At 48.9% G+C, this 21,160-nt stretch overlaps 1 protein-coding gene across 1 annotated transcript in view; it reads right to left on the bottom strand.

Annotated features, from left to right (window-relative positions):
• The window catches only part of LOC125084416 (deleted in malignant brain tumors 1 protein-like), a 75,839-nt gene that overhangs the window by 15,795 nt on the left and 38,884 nt on the right, over positions 1-21,160 (bottom strand). The window contains exons 26-38 of the mRNA XM_047701642.1: positions 18,234-18,451; positions 17,191-17,502; positions 16,319-16,351; positions 15,750-15,776; positions 14,989-15,142; positions 13,908-14,125; positions 12,790-13,101; positions 11,334-11,384; positions 10,438-10,476; positions 8,470-8,499; positions 7,743-7,787; positions 5,467-5,511; positions 718-759 (exon numbers count right to left, since the gene is read on the bottom strand). Of these exons, the coding sequence (XP_047557598.1) occupies positions 718-759; positions 5,467-5,511; positions 7,743-7,787; positions 8,470-8,499; positions 10,438-10,476; positions 11,334-11,384; positions 12,790-13,101; positions 13,908-14,125; positions 14,989-15,142; positions 15,750-15,776; positions 16,319-16,351; positions 17,191-17,502; positions 18,234-18,451 (1,526 nt within the window). The remainder of the gene's footprint in view (positions 1-717; positions 760-5,466; positions 5,512-7,742; positions 7,788-8,469; positions 8,500-10,437; positions 10,477-11,333; positions 11,385-12,789; positions 13,102-13,907; positions 14,126-14,988; positions 15,143-15,749; positions 15,777-16,318; positions 16,352-17,190; positions 17,503-18,233; positions 18,452-21,160) is intronic.

Below are 21,160 nucleotides of genomic sequence, written 5' to 3'. Positions count from 1 at the left end.
TCCTATGATCTCATCTACCTGGTTTTGTTGTTGGAAAAATTCAAGTGTGAGGACGAGTTACTTCCCAACCTCCTGAATAAAAGTAGAGGCACCCAAAGCAAAACATGAACCATTATAAATGAAAACTTTCCTGAAATGGAGCACATTTCCCTGTCCTGTCCTTTTAAGCAGAAGACATAGTCCAACCTGCATGACTGAGGCTCCTGGGGAAGAAATCATTGTGGCTCAGGGCTGTCATACTGGGGTACCTCAAGGGATGTTGAGGTTAGTAGGCATTTGGGGTCCATATCGTAACATTTAGAGAGTCTGGTGATGTTTACTGGGTTTTGGAACACTTCTATGGCTGTCAGACAATCTGTTAGCATTTCCTGCTATTGCCACTGTGGCTGTTCTATGAGTAGCTCTTCTACCTCCCTGTCCCCGTATCCCTCCCTGGTTTGTTGTCTTTCATAATACACAGTGGGGACACCATGTGTGTGTAGGAAGGGAGAACCACAGGCTCTGTGGATACTCTCATGTGAGCTTGAATGTTGGGACCTAAACTTGGCTGTGTAGAGGCCCTCTGTGTCTATTTCTGGATTATAGTCTATTTTTCAAGAGATTAACTCAGCCAAGCCACCCTGGACAAATAGTAAAAGTGTACTATCTAGGTAGAATTTCAACACAGCAATATCCCTGAAAGGCGGGAAGAGGACAAATCAGCAGAAGAATTGTTACCAGTTCCAAGGACCAAATCTGTGGCAGCAGTGGAATCAGGAACTGTCAAAGCAAGCGTAATTCAAGGAAATTTTAATTAAATACCATCCTTGTCCACCCAGTTTATTGGTAAATAGTATTTTTTTAAAAAAATCATGCTGTTTACAAATTCTGCCTCAGCTGTGTTCATATTTGATTATGCTCCGTTCCTATTTGATTTTCCTATTCTCTGTATCATTAAGCTAAGGGAAATAAATAATGAGGAAGATGGTATTTGGGTCTGGGATCCAAGAGACCTGGGTTGGAGTCTCTGCTTTTTGTGTAACCAGGTGTGTGGCTGTGGACACGTCCCATTGCATCTCTCAGCTTCCTCTGCTGCATCTGAATGGCCCATCCATGGACCAGCAGCATCTGTATCACCTTGTTAGAAATGCAAACCCTCAAGACTCACCCCAGAACAATGGAATCAGAGCCTGCATTTCAAAAGATCTCCAGGCTGGGTGTCTGGGTGGCTCAGTCAGTTAAAAGGTTAAATGTTTGACTCTTGGTTTCGGCCCAGGTCATGATCTCAAGGTCATGAGATGGAGCCCTGGGCTGGGCTCTGCACTCAGGAGGAAGTCTGCTTGAAATCCTCTCTTCCTCTCCCTCTGCCCCTCCCACTCATGTTCTCTGCTCTCTCTTCCTCTAAAATCAATCGATCGATCAATCTTAAAAAAAGTAAAAAGATCTCCAGGTGATTTATTTGAACACTGAAGTTTGGGAGGTATCAAGCATTCATGCGGAGATGCTGCTAGCCCCAGAAATAATGGGCACAGGCCAGGAAGAAACCAGATAGCACTGCCCATGTAAAGGGTCCCCTGCCTGCTCAACCCCGGACAATTGGTGTCTTGACAAAATTCATTCTAGCATTTCCTATTCTGTGGGTTCTCCAAAAGAGCTTGAAATCTGGACTTTTATATGAAATCACTCATTTGTAAAATGTGGTATTAAAAGAAAATTAAACATTGATTGGCAAAACTCTTTCATCTGAATCAAAACTGCCCCCATGTCCAAACTTATTCAATGGGCTGCCTGTTTGTGATTTCAGGTCTGAACAGTCTCTGAGGTTTCTTCCAAATCTTGAAAAAAACGTTATACGGTGATGCTGCCATATTGAACTTGACCTTGCCTGAGAGCGCTGGCAGCGGATTCTCACAAACCCAACCACAAAGAGACAAATAGGTTTCATTATCTGATTTCCTTAGAGGTCGGTTTCTCCGGAGCCTGGCAGAGGGTTCTGAGATTTTTGGAAACATGGACCAAGAACTACTTTCATGAGCATTTTCCGTTGGAGAAAACTTGACTTGAATTGATTTGTTCTGAGATGGCATGTCTCCCACTTACTTAGCCATATATTGATTAACTCAAGCTCTAGGATGATCCCCAAAGTCCCCAAGAGGGAAGTTCACAAAAAGACACATGTGTTGCTTAAACTAGAGAGCCAGATACTCAGCCAAGAGCAGCACACACATCCCTTTGTAGTGTGACTGTCAGGCTCCCGTCACTGTACACTTGCACTGGAGTGTGCTTGTACTGGTGTGTGCTTGCACTGGTGTGTGTGCCCGCACTGGTGTGTGCACTTGCACTGGTGAGTGTGCTTGCACTGGTGTGTGTGCTTGCACTGGTGTGTGCCACCCAATCTCCAGGACAAGCTTCCTCTTCCTGTTCTACAGATGAAGAAAGGAGGCTCTGGGTGGTAAGGGCACTTGCCCACTGTCACCCAGTTGGTAAAGGCTAGAGCCAGAACATAAGCCAAGATTCTTGAGCTCCAAATTCTGTGATGCTGTATTTCTACTCGGAAGGTTTCAGTGGTCAAAGAATTTTGAGAAACCCTGGGTCAAAACAAGTGTTAAAAAGATCCTTTACTGCAGGACTTGTCAGAGATGTTAATGGGCTAACAGACAGAATCTTCAAGAGAAGGATATGATATTCCCCTGACTTATTTAGTTATTTATATTATTTTTTAAAATTTGCATATGACTGGGTTGGTGTACTGTATTGTGAAACATACACGGGAGATGTGGTACTCTATTATTTTCTGAAAATGCAGATTACAGGGATAAATTTGCCCATGATGCCCGAAGTCCTGTGCTGTTCAAAAAAGGAACTCATTGAATTCCCAAATGTGTGAATCTGAAGGAGTCTCATGTCACTATAATATGATCTCAGAGACCTGCAGGTGCACCAAGGGCCAAGAGCACACACTGGGCAAGTGATGTCCTCCATACAGAAGGGATGTAAGCTGTATCTGCCCAAGTTACTAAGCATTCAATGAATATGTGAGCACCTTATATTAGTTTGATATGAGCTCAATATTTAGTTTCTGGTGATGGATAAACTTTAACCCTAACCATAAGCAGGACCATCTGGCCATCTATGATTTCTATAAAGCAAGAATGAAAATAAAATTACCAGGCGAAGTGGTCATTTCTGCGGCTTGTGCTGAAACTGTAAAGCAAAACCAAAACCAAAGTAAGAGAAAATCCAAACAAAAATCCCACCCACCAGCAGAAAATTTAGAAGCTACCTTTTTACTTGAAACATTTATGCCTCAGATGTACTAAAATTAGACACAAAAATGACTTCTGAAATGTGAAATTACAAATAAGAAAAGCCTCTTGGATGAGACTGAATGGGAGCTAGGGCTGCGTGAAGGTGGAGGCGAGAAGCATCTTTGGTCGTGAGGATGGTGTAATCACCCCGCGTGGGTCAGAAAGGCTGTTTCTCTGATGCTGTGCAGAGCAAAGATTTCCTGGGGTTGCAGAGTATAGAAACCTTCCCAATTCTGACCTTAGGTTTCCAGCACTGATTTGCTCATTTTCAGTGACCTACCTAGTTGATACCATAGCACCAATGTCTGAATAGGAAAGGAGAGTGGTTCCTCAATGTAATCAGATTCAATGTCACTATTGTGAGTGACCTACTATGGCTGAAACACCTAAGGCATCCTGACCCCTCGCCCTGGTAAGGAAGCCTGATGAGGGCAGGATAGTCACCTGCGATGCTCACTTCTGTGTCTTCCCATAGAGTTGCACCTGGCGCAGGGAAAGAGCTCGGGAATTATTTGTTAAGTAAATGGATGCATTCGCTGAATCCCATTATTCTTGTCTTTACTCTACAAAATTAAGAGTACCTGGGCAGTGGGTATTTTCATTTCATCTGATTTGCTTTTGTAGTCATACTGGCTTGGCAGCCTGAAATAATGCGTACATGGGCTGAATTGAAAAAAAAAAAAGAGGAAGGGAAACCATCTCAAACCAGGGGCCACCTGGAAATAGGCGATGCTTTCACAAAGGGCCCAAGTGGGAGGGACTGGGTTTTGTTCACGGAACTCCCAAAGCAGCACCAGAAAGGCAGCTTTCAGGCTCAAAACATAATTTTAAGCCAAAGACTAGGAAGAGCAGTTACCCCAGTGGGTGGATAACAGGGAATCTGGTAAATCTTTGAAGAGGGCAGAGACTGAGGGCTCCAAAGTGAACCCATGAGTGTAGGTTCAAACGTTGGGTAAATTAGCAGATTAAGAGAGGCTAAGAAGGACCCAGAGGCTTCTGGGAACCAGAATGGACCATAACAGGTGCCTGGAGGACCCCAAGGGGACCTGAGCTTCTGCATATTCATTTCCACATCCCTCTTGCCTACCCCCAGGTCCGTGGCTCCGGCAATGTCAAGAGAAAGTCAAGAGTGAGTGCCTGAACCAAGGACTCCGGCATCCATGGTGGCCGCATGGCAAGCCCAGTGCCAGCACTGGCCTACTGTGGCCTCATTGCCCGGCCCTGCACATTGTCCAGGAGGACGCCCCCCACACCCTCCATGGAGTGGCCATTCCCCAGGGCTCCGATGCCCTCCTCACAGTCTGGCTGCCAACACATGACATCGGTTGCATCGGTGGCCAGAGGTCATCCCACATGGTCACCCATGTGCCACTGTGGTGTATCTTCACAATGGCTCCTCCCATCCGCCAACCTGATGGTGGGTAAGTCTGGGCAAGACTCAGGTTGTTACTGGAATGGGATTAGCTCTTCTGGCAAGTAATTTCTAATAGGACTTTTCTGCAATTTTTACCCTAGCCAACCCTGAAGTCCACTACTCTACCATCTCTTGCTTCCTTTTCCCAAGTCTCACAGGGAAAAGTTACATTATTGCTCACAAATGCAATGACTGGTTTTTCTGGGCTAGCTCTGATTTCAGATACTTGTTCCTTTGAAATAGGATAATTGGGGACACCTGGGTGGCTCAGTGGGTTAAGCCACTGCCTTCAGCTCGGGTCACGATCTCAGGGTCCTGGGATGGAGCCCCACATCGGGCTCTCTGCTCAGCGGGGAACCTGCTTCCTCCCCACCTCTCTGCCTGCCTCTCTGCCTACTTGTGATCTCTGTCTGTCAAATAAATAAATAATATCTTAAAAAAAAGAAATAGGATAATTGCAAGGGTAAGGATAGATACTAATTTTAGAACTGGGTCATTAAATTGCTAAGCAACAGCATGGAAATAGGTCAAAGTCAACTTTTCATTATTTTCTTTAGTCAAAACTTATACACTGGTTCGGGTACACCAGATTCACAGATAAATTTTAGAAGCAGAGACTAGACCGAGAGCCAGCCCTGCTTGCAACCTCTTCCACAGTGTTGGGCCCGAACCCTCTGGTGGTTGACATTCCTGGTTGTAGCCTCAGGGAATCCACTAGAAAGAGTCAATACTAGCAAGCCCTGAAAGAAGCAATAGAAGGATTACCGGCTGTAGGATTTGTTTCTGTGGGTTCTGGGACAGCTTCTGCAGCTGGAAGAGAAAACCCAAGGCACTTAACATTAGCGCAGTGCATAGTTGCAAAACGATAGCAGACACACCAGCTGAGTGGGTGTGTGAACCCACATCTGTGCCAGTTGCCAGTTCAGAACGGACTGGCAGAGGCGACTGGATTTCTACCACCACCTTTCCCCCCGTTGGTGAGACCCTGGCGTATGGACACTAATCCGAAGGCTCTAGCTGAGCTTTTCCAGGGAGGAGCCATCCATAGCCACTTAGACCTGAAGCTAACACAAATAGGACACATGAGTGTCTGATGGCATTTTGACTCTGAGTCTCATAGAGAGATACCAAGACGTGTTTGGAGCACCAAAGGCTCCCTCTGCGGACGGAAAGAACTACCCAATGACACGGGAGGCGAGAAGGATCCTCACCTTGTCTGCTTCTTCACCTGCCTGGGGACCTTGTCTCCCCCCACCCTCTGAGAAGGGCGTGGCTCTGGGCCATGGCGTGGGGGTCACAGATGTTTGCTGCATGTATCATTTAGTAGGAGAAGGTAATCAAACAGGGTTTTTAAGTGTTCATTCAGCTTTTTTGAAATAAAAATTGTCCCTAATGGTAAGAAAAGCCCTAGTCGGGCAACAGCAAATCAGGAGAGCGTTCATATGGAGCTCTCTCTGAGAAATAGCTTCATGAGAAATTTATGGGATTGACACACATCAGAAAATCATTCCTGGAAATTAAAAACCGTCCCGAGCAGGGGCGCAACTTCCCCCTTCCCAGGCACAGGTTTTGCTCCGAGGATCTCTGCTCTCCTTGGAGCAGGGGAACAGGCTGTGATATCCGACACACCTGAGACTAGTGCGAACAGTGTCCTGGGTTAGCCGAATCTGAGGGGCTTCCCGGGACAGGGGACTTCCAGCGCTACAATTGGGAAAATTCCAGGCAGATGGGACCAGCTGTTTTCATGACCTGGAAGCCCAAGGAGGCTTTTGGGGTTGGCCTCCTGGCAGGTCCAGCTCTGCTGCTTAGGGTGGGAAGCCGGGTTGAGGGAGAGTTCAGGGACCTGAGCAGATGGCCCCAGCCTCTTCGTGGTGTCTATAGTTATGGACCGACAGGGCGAGGTGGTGGCACCGCCCCAGGCTTCTCTCGTTGCCTGTACATTGCACAGTGTCTAGGAAGATGGGGCCCAAGCTGCCACCAAACAGACTGCCCCTCAGGACCGCCAGGGCCAGGCTGCAGCCCAGCTGCCAGCTCACCACCTGCACAGCAGGTAGGCCCCAGAGGTGTCACACACCGCCCCCCAGGGGCCATCCTAGAGGATCTCCACACGGCGGTCACACCTGCTCCTCCCAGCCGCCAGTCGCACCAGGGGCGGATCTGCAGGGGCCAAGGGCAGAGGGGCTGGAGAAGGTTCTCGCCACTCTCAAATGAGACAGCATTCCCTGCTAGAGAATTCTACCCCAGCCCCAGCCCTCTGGCCACTGGTTGCATAGCCTGTGTCCACGGGGACACCATAGATGCAGAGGGGACCACAGGACTGCGTCTGGTTTCTGAAATTTAGCACCATCTCTACAGTGGTTCACACTCACTGGGCCACTTCTTTATGGGAACCAGGGCCAAATGGTGACCTTGTAGAAGACACACTTAAAAACAGCCTTCTGCTTTCTTCCTGTCTGCAGTGTCATTTGCCATATGGTTTCTCTACAAATTCAAAACCATTCAGCAGAACACTTGATGTTCAGACTTCTTATTTCTTACCCAGGTCTCGAAAAATGTTATGGAGCTCTCAGAACAAAATTAATTTCACCTTACTTGAATTTTAAAAAGGTTGAAGTATTTATTGGAGGTTGAGGGAGAAGGTTGGGGCTGGGAAACTGAGCAGAAGAGGGGGGAGCATTGCTCCTACCAGAAGGTAGGATGGTGACTGGGTGAAGCGTGCCCCTGAACCAAAAGCAAATGAGGTTGGTTCTCATATTCTGAGCCCCAGAAGTTGATCTGGTTCCTGGGGTTCCCTTAGAGTAGGGCCCCCAAGAGTACTGTGTGGGTCAGGCTCTTCCTACAAGACGTCCAGTGATGCCACTGAGGCTGGGGGGGTGGCTGGTTCTCCTTGGAAAGGTCCCCGTGTGGGGACAACCCACCATCTCACCAGGCTTGATTCCCTACAGCCTCAGGGCCAGGAAAACTACATTGGCTACATTTCTGTGGGCCACCAATGCCAGCCTAGGAAAAGAAGTCACAAAATCTAAGAATGGAAAAGATACCTGTTGGATGGAAGACACGCGGCTGCTCCCCAGGAGCTGAAGAAGCTGCATGTGGGGAAGAGAAAACATCATAAGGACACTCCAAACCATCCGTGCAATTGCCTAGTTGTCTCAACAGCCTCTCCTTCCCAGGCGTGGGTTTGCCTTTAAACGACCCCATCCAGTCTAATCCAATGGTTAGCATGTAAAACGTGATGGTGGCTCACACACGTGTACATACTGTTCTGGTGAGGAGTGAGACAACAAGAGAAATAAAGTGGATGTTGGGGTTGGGAGGGTATGGCCCCATCGGCCCACAGGGTTTCTCAGAACCCAGGGTTCAGCCGTAACATCCAGAGGTCCAGGTGGCGTGGCGGAGTCGGGAAAGTCTGCTGCCACCAGGACTGCCTGCCCCCAGAGCCTCCTGCCTTCTCTGGCCTGTAACCCCCTCTGTGGATGAGCCCCCACTTCGGCTCAGGAGCCGGGGTCTCAGTCCTGCTGACACGCAGATCTCTTATACGGGAAGGATGGCCTCAAACTTGCCAACACCCCAGACAGCTTTTCCTCGGGGGCCAGAGGACGGCCTCATGGGATTGGGAAACAGCTCCGGGCCTTCGCCCTCTGGGAAAGGTCTGGAGCGAAGAGCATTGTCAAGGAGAGTGAAGGGTGGTGAGGGGGACCTAGTGTGGGGGCCCCCGGCACTAGGTGGCTCGTCACCCATTGGCAGATAAAATGGGAGTGAACTCACGGATCCCTGGACGCCCAGCAGCTGCAGAATCTGCAGAGATAAGGAAAAATGGGGGGAGGGTTAATAATAGAAATGGGGTGAGGCACCTGGGGGTGTGGCCTGCTAAGCGTCCAACTCTGCTTTTCAGTCAGGTCAGGATCTCAGGGTCGTGAGATGCAGCCCTCTGCCCTCTGCCTCCCTCTGCCCCCTCCCAAATAACCAAATAAATAGATAAATAAATTAAAAAAAAATCTTTTAAAAAATAACAAAACAAAAATGAATTTTTGGGACTTCATCAAGATTAAAAAATAATAGAAATGAGGATGGTTGAGTGGTTTGAAAATCATTGTCTCTGTTCAAGAACAGCCCAATAAGCCTGTGTAAACAGTTGTTCTCCTCTCTTGGGCTCTTCTGCTCGGGTGTTTACGGCCTGGCCCGAACCTCCAAGACAGTGATTCTTCGAGAATTTGCCTTAGGAACTAAAATCCCAGTGAAACAGTTAACGTGTCGTACATTCACCGTGTGTCATATGCTTGACTAAGGCTTCATGTGGGATGACTCGTTTCATCCACCGACAACTTTATAAGTACCATTACTGATTATTTTACAGCAGATTAACCTTTGGAGTCCCTTGAGTGGAACGGGGCCCTCCCATATCTGAAGCAGCTGGCAACCCTTCCGGAGTGAGAACAGGAACCTGTCCTGGATGCGGGGAAGCTTTAAGGCATGGAGATGTTTCCAGACTCCCCGTGCAGATTTCAGGCTCAGCCCAGGCAGCTCCATGACCCACCCGCGAGGGACCCACCCTCACCCGAGCAGAAGACACGAGCGTCCTGGTGGTGCCCCCAAGTTGTGAGCGAGCCAGCCGCCGGGAGGACACTGCCCCAGGGAGGACTCGCTTCCCGCGCAGTTGACATTGTCTGGAAGGATGCTGCCTGACCCAGGGCGGATGCTGGCCCCCGGGAGTGTGGACACAGCCGGGCCACAGCCAACCTGTCCGCAGACCACGTGGGCATTGTCTAGGGACCAGCTGTCATCACGCACTGTGCCCCAGGTGTCAGCGTGGTCTTCACACCTGCCTGATCCATTCATCAGCCGCAGGCCTGGACCTTGGTGGACACTTCCGATGGCACTTCTTGGAGAGTGTCCGCTGATAACCGGTGACAACAGATCTACTCCCCACTTCACTTTGTCTCCCTCGTTTATTCTTTCTTGACTTGGGTATGACTGCGTTTCTGGAGGTTACAGTTGCTTGCCAGAAGGTTTTGCTCCTTAGCCGGCTGGCTCGGACCCGCCTCACTGTGAAGCTGCTTCGTGTCTTTCCGGTATGTGGCAAAGTGTTGGTTTCTGGCACTCACAGGGTTTGTTGGGTTTTTCCTGAGAAGCTAACATGCACATACCACTTCGTGTGCGTGTGTGTGTGTGTGATATTCTCTGTGTGCCCTTGCACACGCTGGTCATCTGACAACAATAGCTTTCCTCTGTGTTGTTCCCAGGGTCGCTGGGACAACACAGCACATACGTGGGAACATAGCACATCGCTGGGAACAACACAGCACATACGTGCGGATGCTCCGGGGAGCGCACAGAGCGGTCGTGCCTGGCTGCCCCTCCTGCTCGAAGGGCAGGGCTGCAGAAGGGAACAGAGGTGAGCTATGCTGAGAACACAGCCAAGGACAGCTCATGGTGGGAGTCCGGGGGGGGGGAGATTTGGGCTGAGCGGGCCACCCTCAGCCCTCCAGACCCGTCCCCAGAAGTCGTATGTGCATCTAGCTTCTTGCCACTCACTTGCCAACCACAGATTTTCCAGGCAAACCCTGGCATCCTCAGCCCCCTCCGCTGGCAGCAGCCCCCTGCACGCCCGCCTCAGGCTGGGGGGGCGGGGAGTGTCTCCGGTGGCGACATTTTCTCCCACAGCCATCGCGCTGGAGCATTTCTGAGCTAAAACGCGAGTCAGCGAAGGCAAGTGAGGAGAGAGGAACAGCTTACCTGCTGACGTGGGAACTTCTGTCGGCTCCGGGAAAGATGCTAAGGGCAGAGCGAAACACAAAAGGACAGGATACCACATCTTACATGCCAGACCTATTGAACTCCCGGTGAACTGTCCGCGGGCCCTCTGCCTTGTGGGTCACGTACAGTTCCTGATTCTAGATCAAGTCCCTTCCCTGGTCCTCGCTTGGTGGGGGTGTGCCCTGCCATCGCTCAGCTGGTGTATGTACCAGCAGGACAAGCAACTGAGGCACATTCTAGAAAATCAGAGCATGGTCGTTAATACATTTCTTTTTCTTTTTTAAGCAGAGAGATTTTAAAGAAAGCATTCCTCCTTTAGCCTAACCTGCTCTGATGTTTCCTTCGAAGGTGTGGGGCCATTTTTTTTTCCCTAACTCCCCTGCATATTGTATTTTACTCTTGAAGACTCTGCCACAAACAGGGGGGCTGACCTAATTTAAAATATGACAACTACTGAGCTGGTCATGGAGTCAGGGAAAGACCAAGTTAGGTGTTCAGTCTCTTCATTCTTTGTCATCCTGTCAGGCAGAAAGTAGTACACACAGAGATGACTCCTTGCAGTGCTTGGAAGGTGGCCATTGCCTCTAAATAGTGTCCCCCACCCATGGCAGGCACTGCCTCGCCCATCCTACACAGAGAGAGCGCTGTGTCCCAGCGCGGCCTTAGGAGGCAAAGGCTATTATCCTCCTCCTCATCCATATCTACAGGAGGAGGCATGAGGGGGTTCAGAGATTTATTCAAGATCCCACAGTTTGTAACTGATGAAGCCAGGATGGCAGATCCAGGGCCTTTGGCTCCCAAACCACTGCCGTACTGCCCACGGTGACTTTGCCAAGATAAGTTACAGTTACTCAATAAAGCATAATAGAAATTACCTGAAATTGGGTGACTTGTATCAGCCGATGGTGTTGAGTGAGGCAGAGAGGCTAGGAGAGACATAGATCAAAAGGTGAGCATATGTCATGTCCTTTCATTCTTCTCAAACCCGAGAAGTTGATCTACTTATTTGAAACAGAAATGTCCATCTCTTGTTCTGGGGAGAAATTGCACCCAATCTGGGCAGGTGAGAATGGCCCTGAGTTGCCATGATTGCAAGCACTAGATGTCCTGGGTCACTGGGTTCATTTTTGTCGAGCTGGTGGCCATCACAGTGTCTTCCTCACCCCCAAACTGGTCACAGTGCTGGTTGCCTTATGTGGAGTCCTAACTTTCCAGTTGGTTTGATTTTTGTAATTCTTCCTGGGTATGTGGATCTTGCCTCCCAGAGCAAGTGTCAGTTTGCAAAATGCAGAACTAGGTTTGTGTCAAGGACACACACTGGGAGCATCAGTACCTGGAGGGAGCCAAGGAGCCGCAGAGCCAGGGTGAAGGTGAACTCTGTCCCCATCACTTCGCACCCACCTCCTGTGACTCTGTCCACGGTTCTGGTTCCACACCTCCCTGCTCCTTCGGCCCCTAGCCCTGTCCTCAGATGTCATACTCAGCACATGACTTCCACTCCTGCTTTGCTTCAACACTGACTCTGCCCCTTGATGTCTCTCTTCTCCTCTCAGAAGCTTCTAATACCCCCCACCCCTGCTTACTCTTCTATCCTCTGGTCATCGTGGACAGGTCTGGCTGATCAACAACTTTGCCGCTTCCCAGCCAGACCCAGAAAGAAGCAGAGATAAATGGGGGCTTTGGAATTCATTTCCAGAAACTCAACTGGGATAAAACTGAGGAATAACTGCGCTGGGCTGGGACCTGGGCTCCCAGCTCTGTGACTTTAAGAGCCATCTCTGTGTCACCTGGGCAACAAGGGGGATGAACCAAAGAGATGTTTCCCAGAGGCATGACTCATCACTGGTGAGACGTGAGATAATTTGAGATGGTGCATCTTCTATTTTAAGAGTTATATATTTATAAAGCATTATAATTTAAAATTTTAAGTTGAGTTCCATTTTGATTAAGGATATTTTCAGATATGCATGAGCATGAATTGATCAGATTAGAGAGTTCATTGTTCGTTTTAATTTTTTTTTAACATTTTAACATTGTTTTATTGCCACAGTGTCTATTGGTATGTATTGTCTGTTTACAGTAAGTGATCCTGGCTGTCCACGTATGGGGGGAATATAGAACTTCCTTTAAAATGATTTCATGTAAATGAAAGAAGAGTTCACGAGAAAGAAAGTATTGGGGAAAGTGCAGTGGGTGGTGGATGGGCAGAAGCCATGCAGGAGTGTCGGAATGGCGAAAGCTTGGGAAACAGTGACATTAAGATCCCTTCCTGCTCTGAGTGCAGTTGGGAACGCCATTCTGCCCACCCACCTGGGTCAGAATCAGACCCACCTGAGCAGACGACGCCGGCATCTTCGTGGTGGCCACAGTTGTGGGAGAACCAGCCACGGTGCAGGCACTGCCACAGCCTGGCTTCTGTCCCCCTACACTCCACGTCGTCCAGGGCAATGGGGCCCAAGCCTTGGCGGAAATGTGCCCTGCTGGGGGCCGACACCGCCCTGCCACAGGACAGCTGCCCACACACCACCTGGGCGTCACGCAGGTCCCAGCTGTCATCACACACTGTCCCCCAAGTGCCATTGTAGTGCAGCTCCACGCGGCCCTCGCACCGGTGGCTGCCGCCGGCCAGCCTGAGGGCCAAATCTGGGAAAGGAGACACGCCTGGGTCATGCTCTGGACACCCCACCTTTGCCCCTGCCTTTGAGGAAGGGCCTGGGCATTTCCTGGGAGTTGACCAGCTTTCGAGGGCTCTCGGCTCCGACGTGGGGAGGGAGCCACTGAGGGTTAAAGTGGGCCAAGGGTATATGGGTTTGAGCTCTCACATCTGTGTGATTTTTTTTTTAAAGATTTTATTTATTTTTTTGACAGAGAGAAAAAGGTCACAAGTAGGCAGAGAGAGAGGGCGGAGAAAGCAGGCTCCCTGCTGAGCAGAGACCCAGGACCCTGGGACCATGACCTGAGCCAAAGGCAGAGGCTTTAACCCACTGAGCCAACCAGGTGCCCCTCTGTATGATTTTCTGAAGGCTGTTTTTAAAGCTTTTCCCCTTAGACAGGATTGTCTACCTGACAGAGGCAAAAGGAGGCCCCTGAAAGGGCGGTGTAGGGTGGGCAGCACCACATGTACTGACCCTGGTTGTGACCACTCTTGGTGGGCAGCACCGGAAGCAGGTGTAGAGACGACACGTGTGTGGAATGAAACAGGCTCCAAGCCTGCGTCAGGTGCGAGCCCCGGCCGGCGCCTTGTGCTGGGCTTTAGTATTGGAAGATGTGACTGGATGTGTTGTTCCATAGCCCACAAGTGGGTCTTCAAGTACTTTCCCCAGTCAGACCTCAGGGGTAAACGAGGAAGCGGGGGGACCCTTGGCCATCCCTGGTGTCCTGTCCGAGTTGCCCACCCGCCCTCGCCTTCCACCAGGCAGGGCCAGGAACAAAATGACCAAAGGACTTACCAGTATTGATCTCGTCTTGCACAATGGACTCATAGGATGCATAAAAGCCCATGTTGGTGATGATTGCGTCACTGTGGAAGACCACCGTCAAGCGATTTGAGGAGGAGGTGAATGTTGGGGTTGTACCAGAACAGAACCTCCCCAGAGAAAAAGATTCACTCTGCGGGCCGTCAAAGACTTCAACGAAGTCGTACGGACAGCCGTAGAAGTTCTCCAACCTTTGAAGGAACAACATCACTCAGAATCTGTCTGCTGGGGCTTTTCCTCCCCCAGCACTGCACAGATGGGTTCAGGAAGGGATGGTTCTGGAAGAACCAACTGAGACCCACATCTTTTCACACAGTTCGGAGGGAAGTATGACCCTGCTGACAGGCAGTACGTATCTTCCTGTTTATAAAAACCTTCCACTTTGTAAAGTTTCCATGAAATTGCATTTCCTAAGCACGCATTATAAGCACAGAGACCAGAATTTAAGTGGTATGGACAGGTGTTTGGTGAAAAGTAAAATTTCTCCCACCCCTGACTGGTCCCTCTGGCTTCATTCTGCTTCTAAGAAGCAGCTACTATAAACAGCTTCCTTCCAGTTAGAGTCTAAGTCCAGATGTCAATCGCTGCCCTGTTGTCCAAGGTTTTCTTGCAGACCGTTCCATGGCCATATACCCCTAGTGTGTGGTGGACCCAGATGTGTTTAACAATCTCCTACTGACGGCGATTAGATCGTTTCCAATCTATGCTCCTATAAGAACATTGCCATGATTACCCTCAGCACATGAGACTATCAGTGGACTCATCTTCTGGAACTGGAATTGCAGCATCAAAAGACTTTCGCCTTTAAAGTTTCGATCAATGCCACCCAATGGGCCTCTAATGCCTTCCTTGCTTTGGAGAATTAACTGTGGAAGGTGGCTTTTTTCTATTGTCTGTTCGTTTGTTTCTTGGTGGCGCTAGAGGCAGTGGGTAGGATAACTATGTTTATTTTTTATTTTTATTTTATTTTATGTTTATTTTTTATTGTGTTATGTGAGTCACCATACAATAACTGTGTTGACAAAACAGAGCAAAGTGGGAGACAGTTACTCACTTCACCACTTCAAATGTGAGCTTGACACGAGCCCTGGCGTCCACGTGGATGACCCAGGCACACACCACATTTATAGGGTATTTCTTAGGATACCAAGGGCTGGAGAAGGAGCCCGAATTATTTGTGAGCAAACCGCCACAGTGGAAGTTTTCATCTGCAAGAAAGAGCGAAGAGACCCCATCAGGAGGAGGCGCTGACCCGTGCTGTGTTTTCCGAGGGGTCAGAGGGCACAGGGAGGAGGAGCGAGGGGAGTTTACTCCAGGGCTGGTTTGCCTGATAAGAGAAAAGTTGGTTTTGGGGACCCCTCTGAGTTTTTGATGCTGTTCTCCGTCAGATAAAAGGGTTACACCAGTCCCTTTGAGCTTTCTGGCCTTCGTGAGGAGAAATGACACTGCCATAGGGTTGGCAGGGCTTTCTGGACCTAGATGCACAGACAGAGCTGAGTGCGTGTTTTCGTGGAAAGTCACAAGGACAACGCGAGCCTAAAGCATCCTTTCTCAGGGTGCGTCACTGGCTGGTTGTGTTGGAAGATGCCTTGTATTATATATCAATCCCAGCTGACGTCAGACACCCACGTCCCATAAAACATCCATTTTATGGCTGAAATACTGGGTTTGGTGCGAAATTTAAATTAAAGTCTCCTCGATGTTGCAGCTTCTCACATAGAAGAGGAAGAGAGCACCATCTAGCTGCGGGAAGGGTTACACTGAGGGTAAGGCAAATCTAAAACCACGCGAAGGGTTTACGTAAAGTTGACGCACCTGCAGCAGGACCATCACCAGCGGAGTCTGTGAAAACACACAGAGGAAGAACGATACGTGAGCTAGGATTTTTATCCAGGATATTCCTCAAAAATACTGATATTCAAAGTTGTGGCTGCTCTGGGCAGAGGTGGCTGTCTCTTTAAGAGCTGGGCCGTCTGCGCACTAAGGGTGCGGATGGGAGAGGTTGGATACAGCTCCTTGAGGGCTGGCCTGGGGTTCCCATTTCCTTGCTCTCCTCCGCAGCATCTGTGGCATGATGATCCCTGCAAGCAGCTAGCCCTCTATCACAGCAGCAGCCGACTCACCGCAGCCCTGGGGCCCACATATGGCATTGCTGGTGAACCTGAACGCTGACCCCCCCCCCCAACCCGCCCTCTCCCAACCCTCTGCGGACAGCCAGCGCCACCAATAGGTCAACCCCAGTGGGCTGTGTTGCTCTGGTTCATTAGCAAAAGAAGGTTTATGCTGTCACCTGTGCCCGGATTACAGGATTAACCAGTAACCAGGGTCACAGACGTCACTCGGAGACCTGACAGCAGTTGAAATGTACACAAGAGCGACTGTACCTTTTGGTCCTACTTTCGGATTCCCATCCACACCTACTCAAAGACCGAAAGAAAGAAAGAGTAAGACAGTCATGTGGTTCACAAAAGAAAATCAGGTCTTTTTTTTTTTTTTTTTTTTAAGGATCAAACACATTCTTTGTGGGCAGTTGAGAATGTAGTACCAAACCCATCAATGCTGCTTAAGGATTGGCAGCCAGGTCAGGGCCCACTGGGTGCAGGGGCGCACTCTGCTTTTCAGCCTCATGATATTTCATCTAATTGCCGGAGATACTAAAACTGAAAGCAAATAAAAAAATACGGTATTTCTTTTCTTTTGCTCAGTTATGGGGCTGGAGGACATTTAGTAACCGAGCCAAGCTCAGTCTTCCCTACAGTATCTTGGAGACGATACTGAGCAGAGAAGGAACCGTGTGTGACCTTAGATATGCTTTTGTTGTCTTGTCAGTAAGGTGAGAAAGTAATAGTCTCCTTTATTAGAGACTGGGAAGGTCAAATGAGAGTCTGATTGCACTGGTTTCAGCGTGGAGCTTGGCACACGCTAAGCTGTCTTTGGACACCAGCTACTACTCCTATTCAGGGACAGGGGACTGTCCCCAACACTGTGGCATGTCTATCCAGGAATGGGATGTCTGATGATACAAATCCTCTATCTAATTATCACAACTTTTAAGCGGTGGGGGGGAGACCTGGCACATTTTATAGACACACTAATTGGAAAGAGGGAAATCTAACTCTTAAAGTGACTTAGAAAGCTGGCTTGAAGTCCTACAGTCCTTTCTGAGTAATGGCCTTCTGGCATTGAGCTCTCCCTTCCCAGAGGCTGCTGATGTGCGAGACCCTCTCCCAGGTGTGCCGGGCCCTACAGGTCTCACCTGAGCAGATGGCACTGGCATCCTCATGGTGCCCACAGTTGTGGGAGAACCACCCGTTGTGTGTGCACTGCCACACCTTGGCTTCGTTCCCTGTGCACTGAACGTCGTCTAGCATGATGTGGCCAGTGCCTCCATCAAAGTAGCTCTGAGCTGGGGCTGATAAGGCCTCACCACAGCCAAGCTGCTGGCATACCACCCTGACATCTGTCAGGTCCCAGCTGTCATCGCACAGAGTGCCCCAGGTGCCATTGTAGAAGACCTCCACCCGGCCCTCACACCTGTGGCTGCCATTCACCAGTCTCAGGGATGCACCTACAGGACAGGAAAACAGAGGCTTCTGAGCTGTGGTGCTGTCTCCAAACTCTAGGACTTTCTGCAGTTACAGAATGCTCAGCACCTGGGCACATTTTTCTCACCTTAGGCTATCGGATTCTAGGTAGGGTGGCCTTGTGTCCTGATTTGCCTATAATAATCTGGATTTACAATGGTTGCAGATCAGGTAATGCCTCTTAATTATTCTAGAGTCCCTTTTAAACCCTCACAAGTATCCTGATTAGAGAATAAATTGCACAGTCACCCTAAGCATAAACCACTGAGAGCTCTAGAATATTCCCTATGCCCTGCTACAGAATCCAAGAGGTTTGTTCTGGGTGGTTTTTGTATGGAATTAAGTTGGAATCAGGTGGGCTGGTAGTTGTAGTTTGAGGTAGGTTTGTTGTAGAAGGATTTGCCCTAGTGCGTCTTCCCTTCCTTTGGAAAAGAGAGACCCTCGTTCAGGTCCTCTATCTACCCAGCCAACGCAAGGCATGAGACCCAGCCCTCTGTTTCTTCAGCCAGGACGTTGTGGTGGTGGAAAATGACAGCGAGTGGCAGAGCAGGGTGAGGGGTCTGCTGGGGCTGTTAGTGTCAGAGTGGATATTGCTCAGGATGTCATTAGTGACAGTGGACCCTGCGGGTCAGATTTAGAAAGCATCTACTCTCATAAAGAGAAAGGACACAAATTAGATCTAACTTCCCTCGAAGGTCCATATCAGGATACCCACCGTTCTCCCTTTCATCTTGCTGAATGGCGTTGTACAGAGCATAAAACCCTGTGTTGGTGATCATGGCATCACTTCTGAACACCACAGTCATGATGTTTGAAGAGGAGAGGAACGAGAGCTCTGTCCCAGCACAAAATCTGCCCATGGAGAGTGAGGCGACTTGCTGTCCATCGAACACTTCCATAAAGTCATAAGGGCACCCATAGATGTCCTCTAATCTGAGGAGGTAAAGGCACAGTAAATCTCCCCAAGGAGATCTGCAGAAATGACTTAAATAAAATCATTTGTACCATTTGCAGTCACTGCTGTTGCCTCCTTCCAACCACATGTCCCGCTAGTGGACTTGGTTCCTTAAATATTGCTTGAATTTGTCCTTCTGTCCTTCCCTCTGGGAACTGGCTCAGGTCAGTCAGCCTTTCTCTGTGTCTCTCTGGCTCTATTTTAGTGGCCGCCTTCTGGTATTTTGGTTTTTGGTCTTTCCCACCATCTTCCTCTCTACCCTGAGTGTATCCTGAATGTCCCCTGACTCTTTATTCAAACCTGCCACTGCCTGGGGCGGGGGCAGGCATCCACAGGGTCTCATTGAGTAAAACACATAATGGGATCTGGAGCAGGGAGGAATGGTGCCTCCTGTCGAAACTCCCAGGGCCTGCTGAGTAGGAATCTTCCCTCCCATGCCCCAGACCGTCCGGTTCCAACCTGGATGTTCAGACAAGCTGTCCCTGACCATCCTACCAAATGTGGTCCTCACCCCCTCTATTCTCTATCCTATCTATAGGATATCTCTATCTATACCATCTTTACCTATCTATCTATACCTATCTCTATCTATACCATATATGTATAAACATTCTTCTTCATAGCACATATCAACTTAACACTAATGGAACCTGTCCCCTGAGTTACTACTGGTTTATTCAAGTACTATTTGTGTCTCCATCTAGAATATATCCTCCGTGAGGATAGAGACCTGTCTTGTTTGACACTAGAAGTCTGCTCCTAGACCAGGGCCTGCACAGAAAGCAGGTTCAATAAATATACTGTAAAGAATATCAGCTCTAATCTAACAGGATAAAAATGGGAAGTGTGCATGTTGACATTAAAATAGTAAGTGACCCTTGAGGCATGCGTTGTAGGGGCTCGTTGTGTAAGACATACACAGTTACACTTGTACATGTTATAGATTCACCGAATTTGAAAACCGGTTTATTGAAGCACGCATCTGTTTCAATGAAGGAAGAGCCAAGTACCTCAAAACAACCCCTTCCCCCAACTTTTTTTTGAGAGGGAGCAAGAGAGAAGGAAAGAGAGAGGGTAATCACGAGCTAGTAGGGGGAACAGGCAAAGAGAGGGAGAGACAATCGCAAGCAGACTCCCTGCGGGGCATGGAGCCCAGCACAGGGCTCCATCCCAGGACCCTGAGATCACGACCTGAGCCGAAATCAAGAGTCAGATTCCCGACCGACGGAACCACCCAGGAGCCCCATGACCTATTTTTAAAGTAAGAAAATAAAGGATAACATTTATATGTAGGGCAACAACAGTGTGACCACAACAGGAGACACTGCAATCTGAGAAATGATTTCACGAGAACAGGACACACTTGACTTAGCAAGAATGAAATGGCATATTTTAAATATGGATATAATTTTTGCAGATCGAGTGTGAAGACAGTTCCGCATAGAAGCTGAAATAGAAAAAAAAAAAACAAAACCCAAACAATGCAAGCTTCAAGCAGGGGTTCTCAGTCTCAGAGCTATCCACATCTGGGGCTGGAGATTTCTTTGTCGGGGGGGCTGTCTTGGGAAATGCAGGACACTTAGCCGCGTCCCTGGCCTCCACCCACTGTGTGACTCTGGTACTCCTTGCCCAGTCCTGAACAGGCAGTCCTGAACAATGAAAAAATGCCTCCAGGCACGGCCAGATGTCCCGTGGGGTCTGTCCTTGTCAGCTGAGTCTCACTGGTGCAAAATAACTAACTTCGTGTCCTTAGACACAAAAGGCAAATATCAATAATTCTAGGCTTAAAAACAAAACCTGGAAGTCAGTAACTAAGCTCTGATTGTAGGCAACACAGGAAGCAGCTCCTTGATTTGTAAACCCTGAAATTATAGTAGGAAATTTATGTTGGGAAAGTCACCTTGAGACCATGGGAAGAGTGGGTCAGTACAGCTGTTTGCAGTAAGCACAGTCCCGAAGTGACAAAACGACGCTCTGAGCCCCCAAGTCATAGAACTGTGGGTTTCATAGGTTTGCATCCACCGTACCAAATCTGCTCACCTTGCTTTCACTGAATTCATGGGTGTGGAAGGAAGGAATGAAAAATGCATTTCCCTCACAGTAGGCAATGCTCCCTGATACTGGTTTTTGTTCTCCTGCTTTGAAAGGAACTTTGGCCATCGGGTAAGACGGTCGGATGCATCCCTCACTCCGCTACAGACCTACTTCCCCTTTGAGGACAGCATTTAATCATCCCGCTCCTGGACGACCTGAGGCTGACACGCCGGGGTGGGAACAGTGGTGGAGGTTTGGCACAGACTGTGAATAATGTCAGGAAGAGGGAATGACCCAGATGGAACCTGATGTAGAAACATGAAACCAGGTTCAACATTATCAAGAAAAGCAATATTTCCATTAAAAAGTGACTCGGGGGACGCCTGGGTGGCTCAGTTGGTTGGACGACTGCCTTCGGCTCAGGTCATGATCCCGGGGTCCCGGGATCGAGTCCCACATCGGGCTCCCAGCTCCATGGGGAGCCTGCTTCTCCCTCTGATCTTCTCCTAGCTCATGCTCTCTCTCACTGTCTCTCTCTCAAATAAATAAATAAAATCTTTAAAAAAAAGAGTGACTCGGGTATATGGATGTGTATATGAATATGTAAATATATATGCATATAAATGTGCATTAAAATAGGATACATTCCTTTA

The sequence above is a fragment of the Lutra lutra genome, chromosome 14, assembly GCF_902655055.1.
Source record: "Lutra lutra chromosome 14, mLutLut1.2, whole genome shotgun sequence".
Lineage (NCBI taxonomy): Eukaryota > Metazoa > Chordata > Mammalia > Carnivora > Mustelidae > Lutra > Lutra lutra.
The sequence above is the reverse complement of the archived record's forward strand: the minus strand, read 5'-3'. Positions and strand labels throughout refer to the sequence as shown.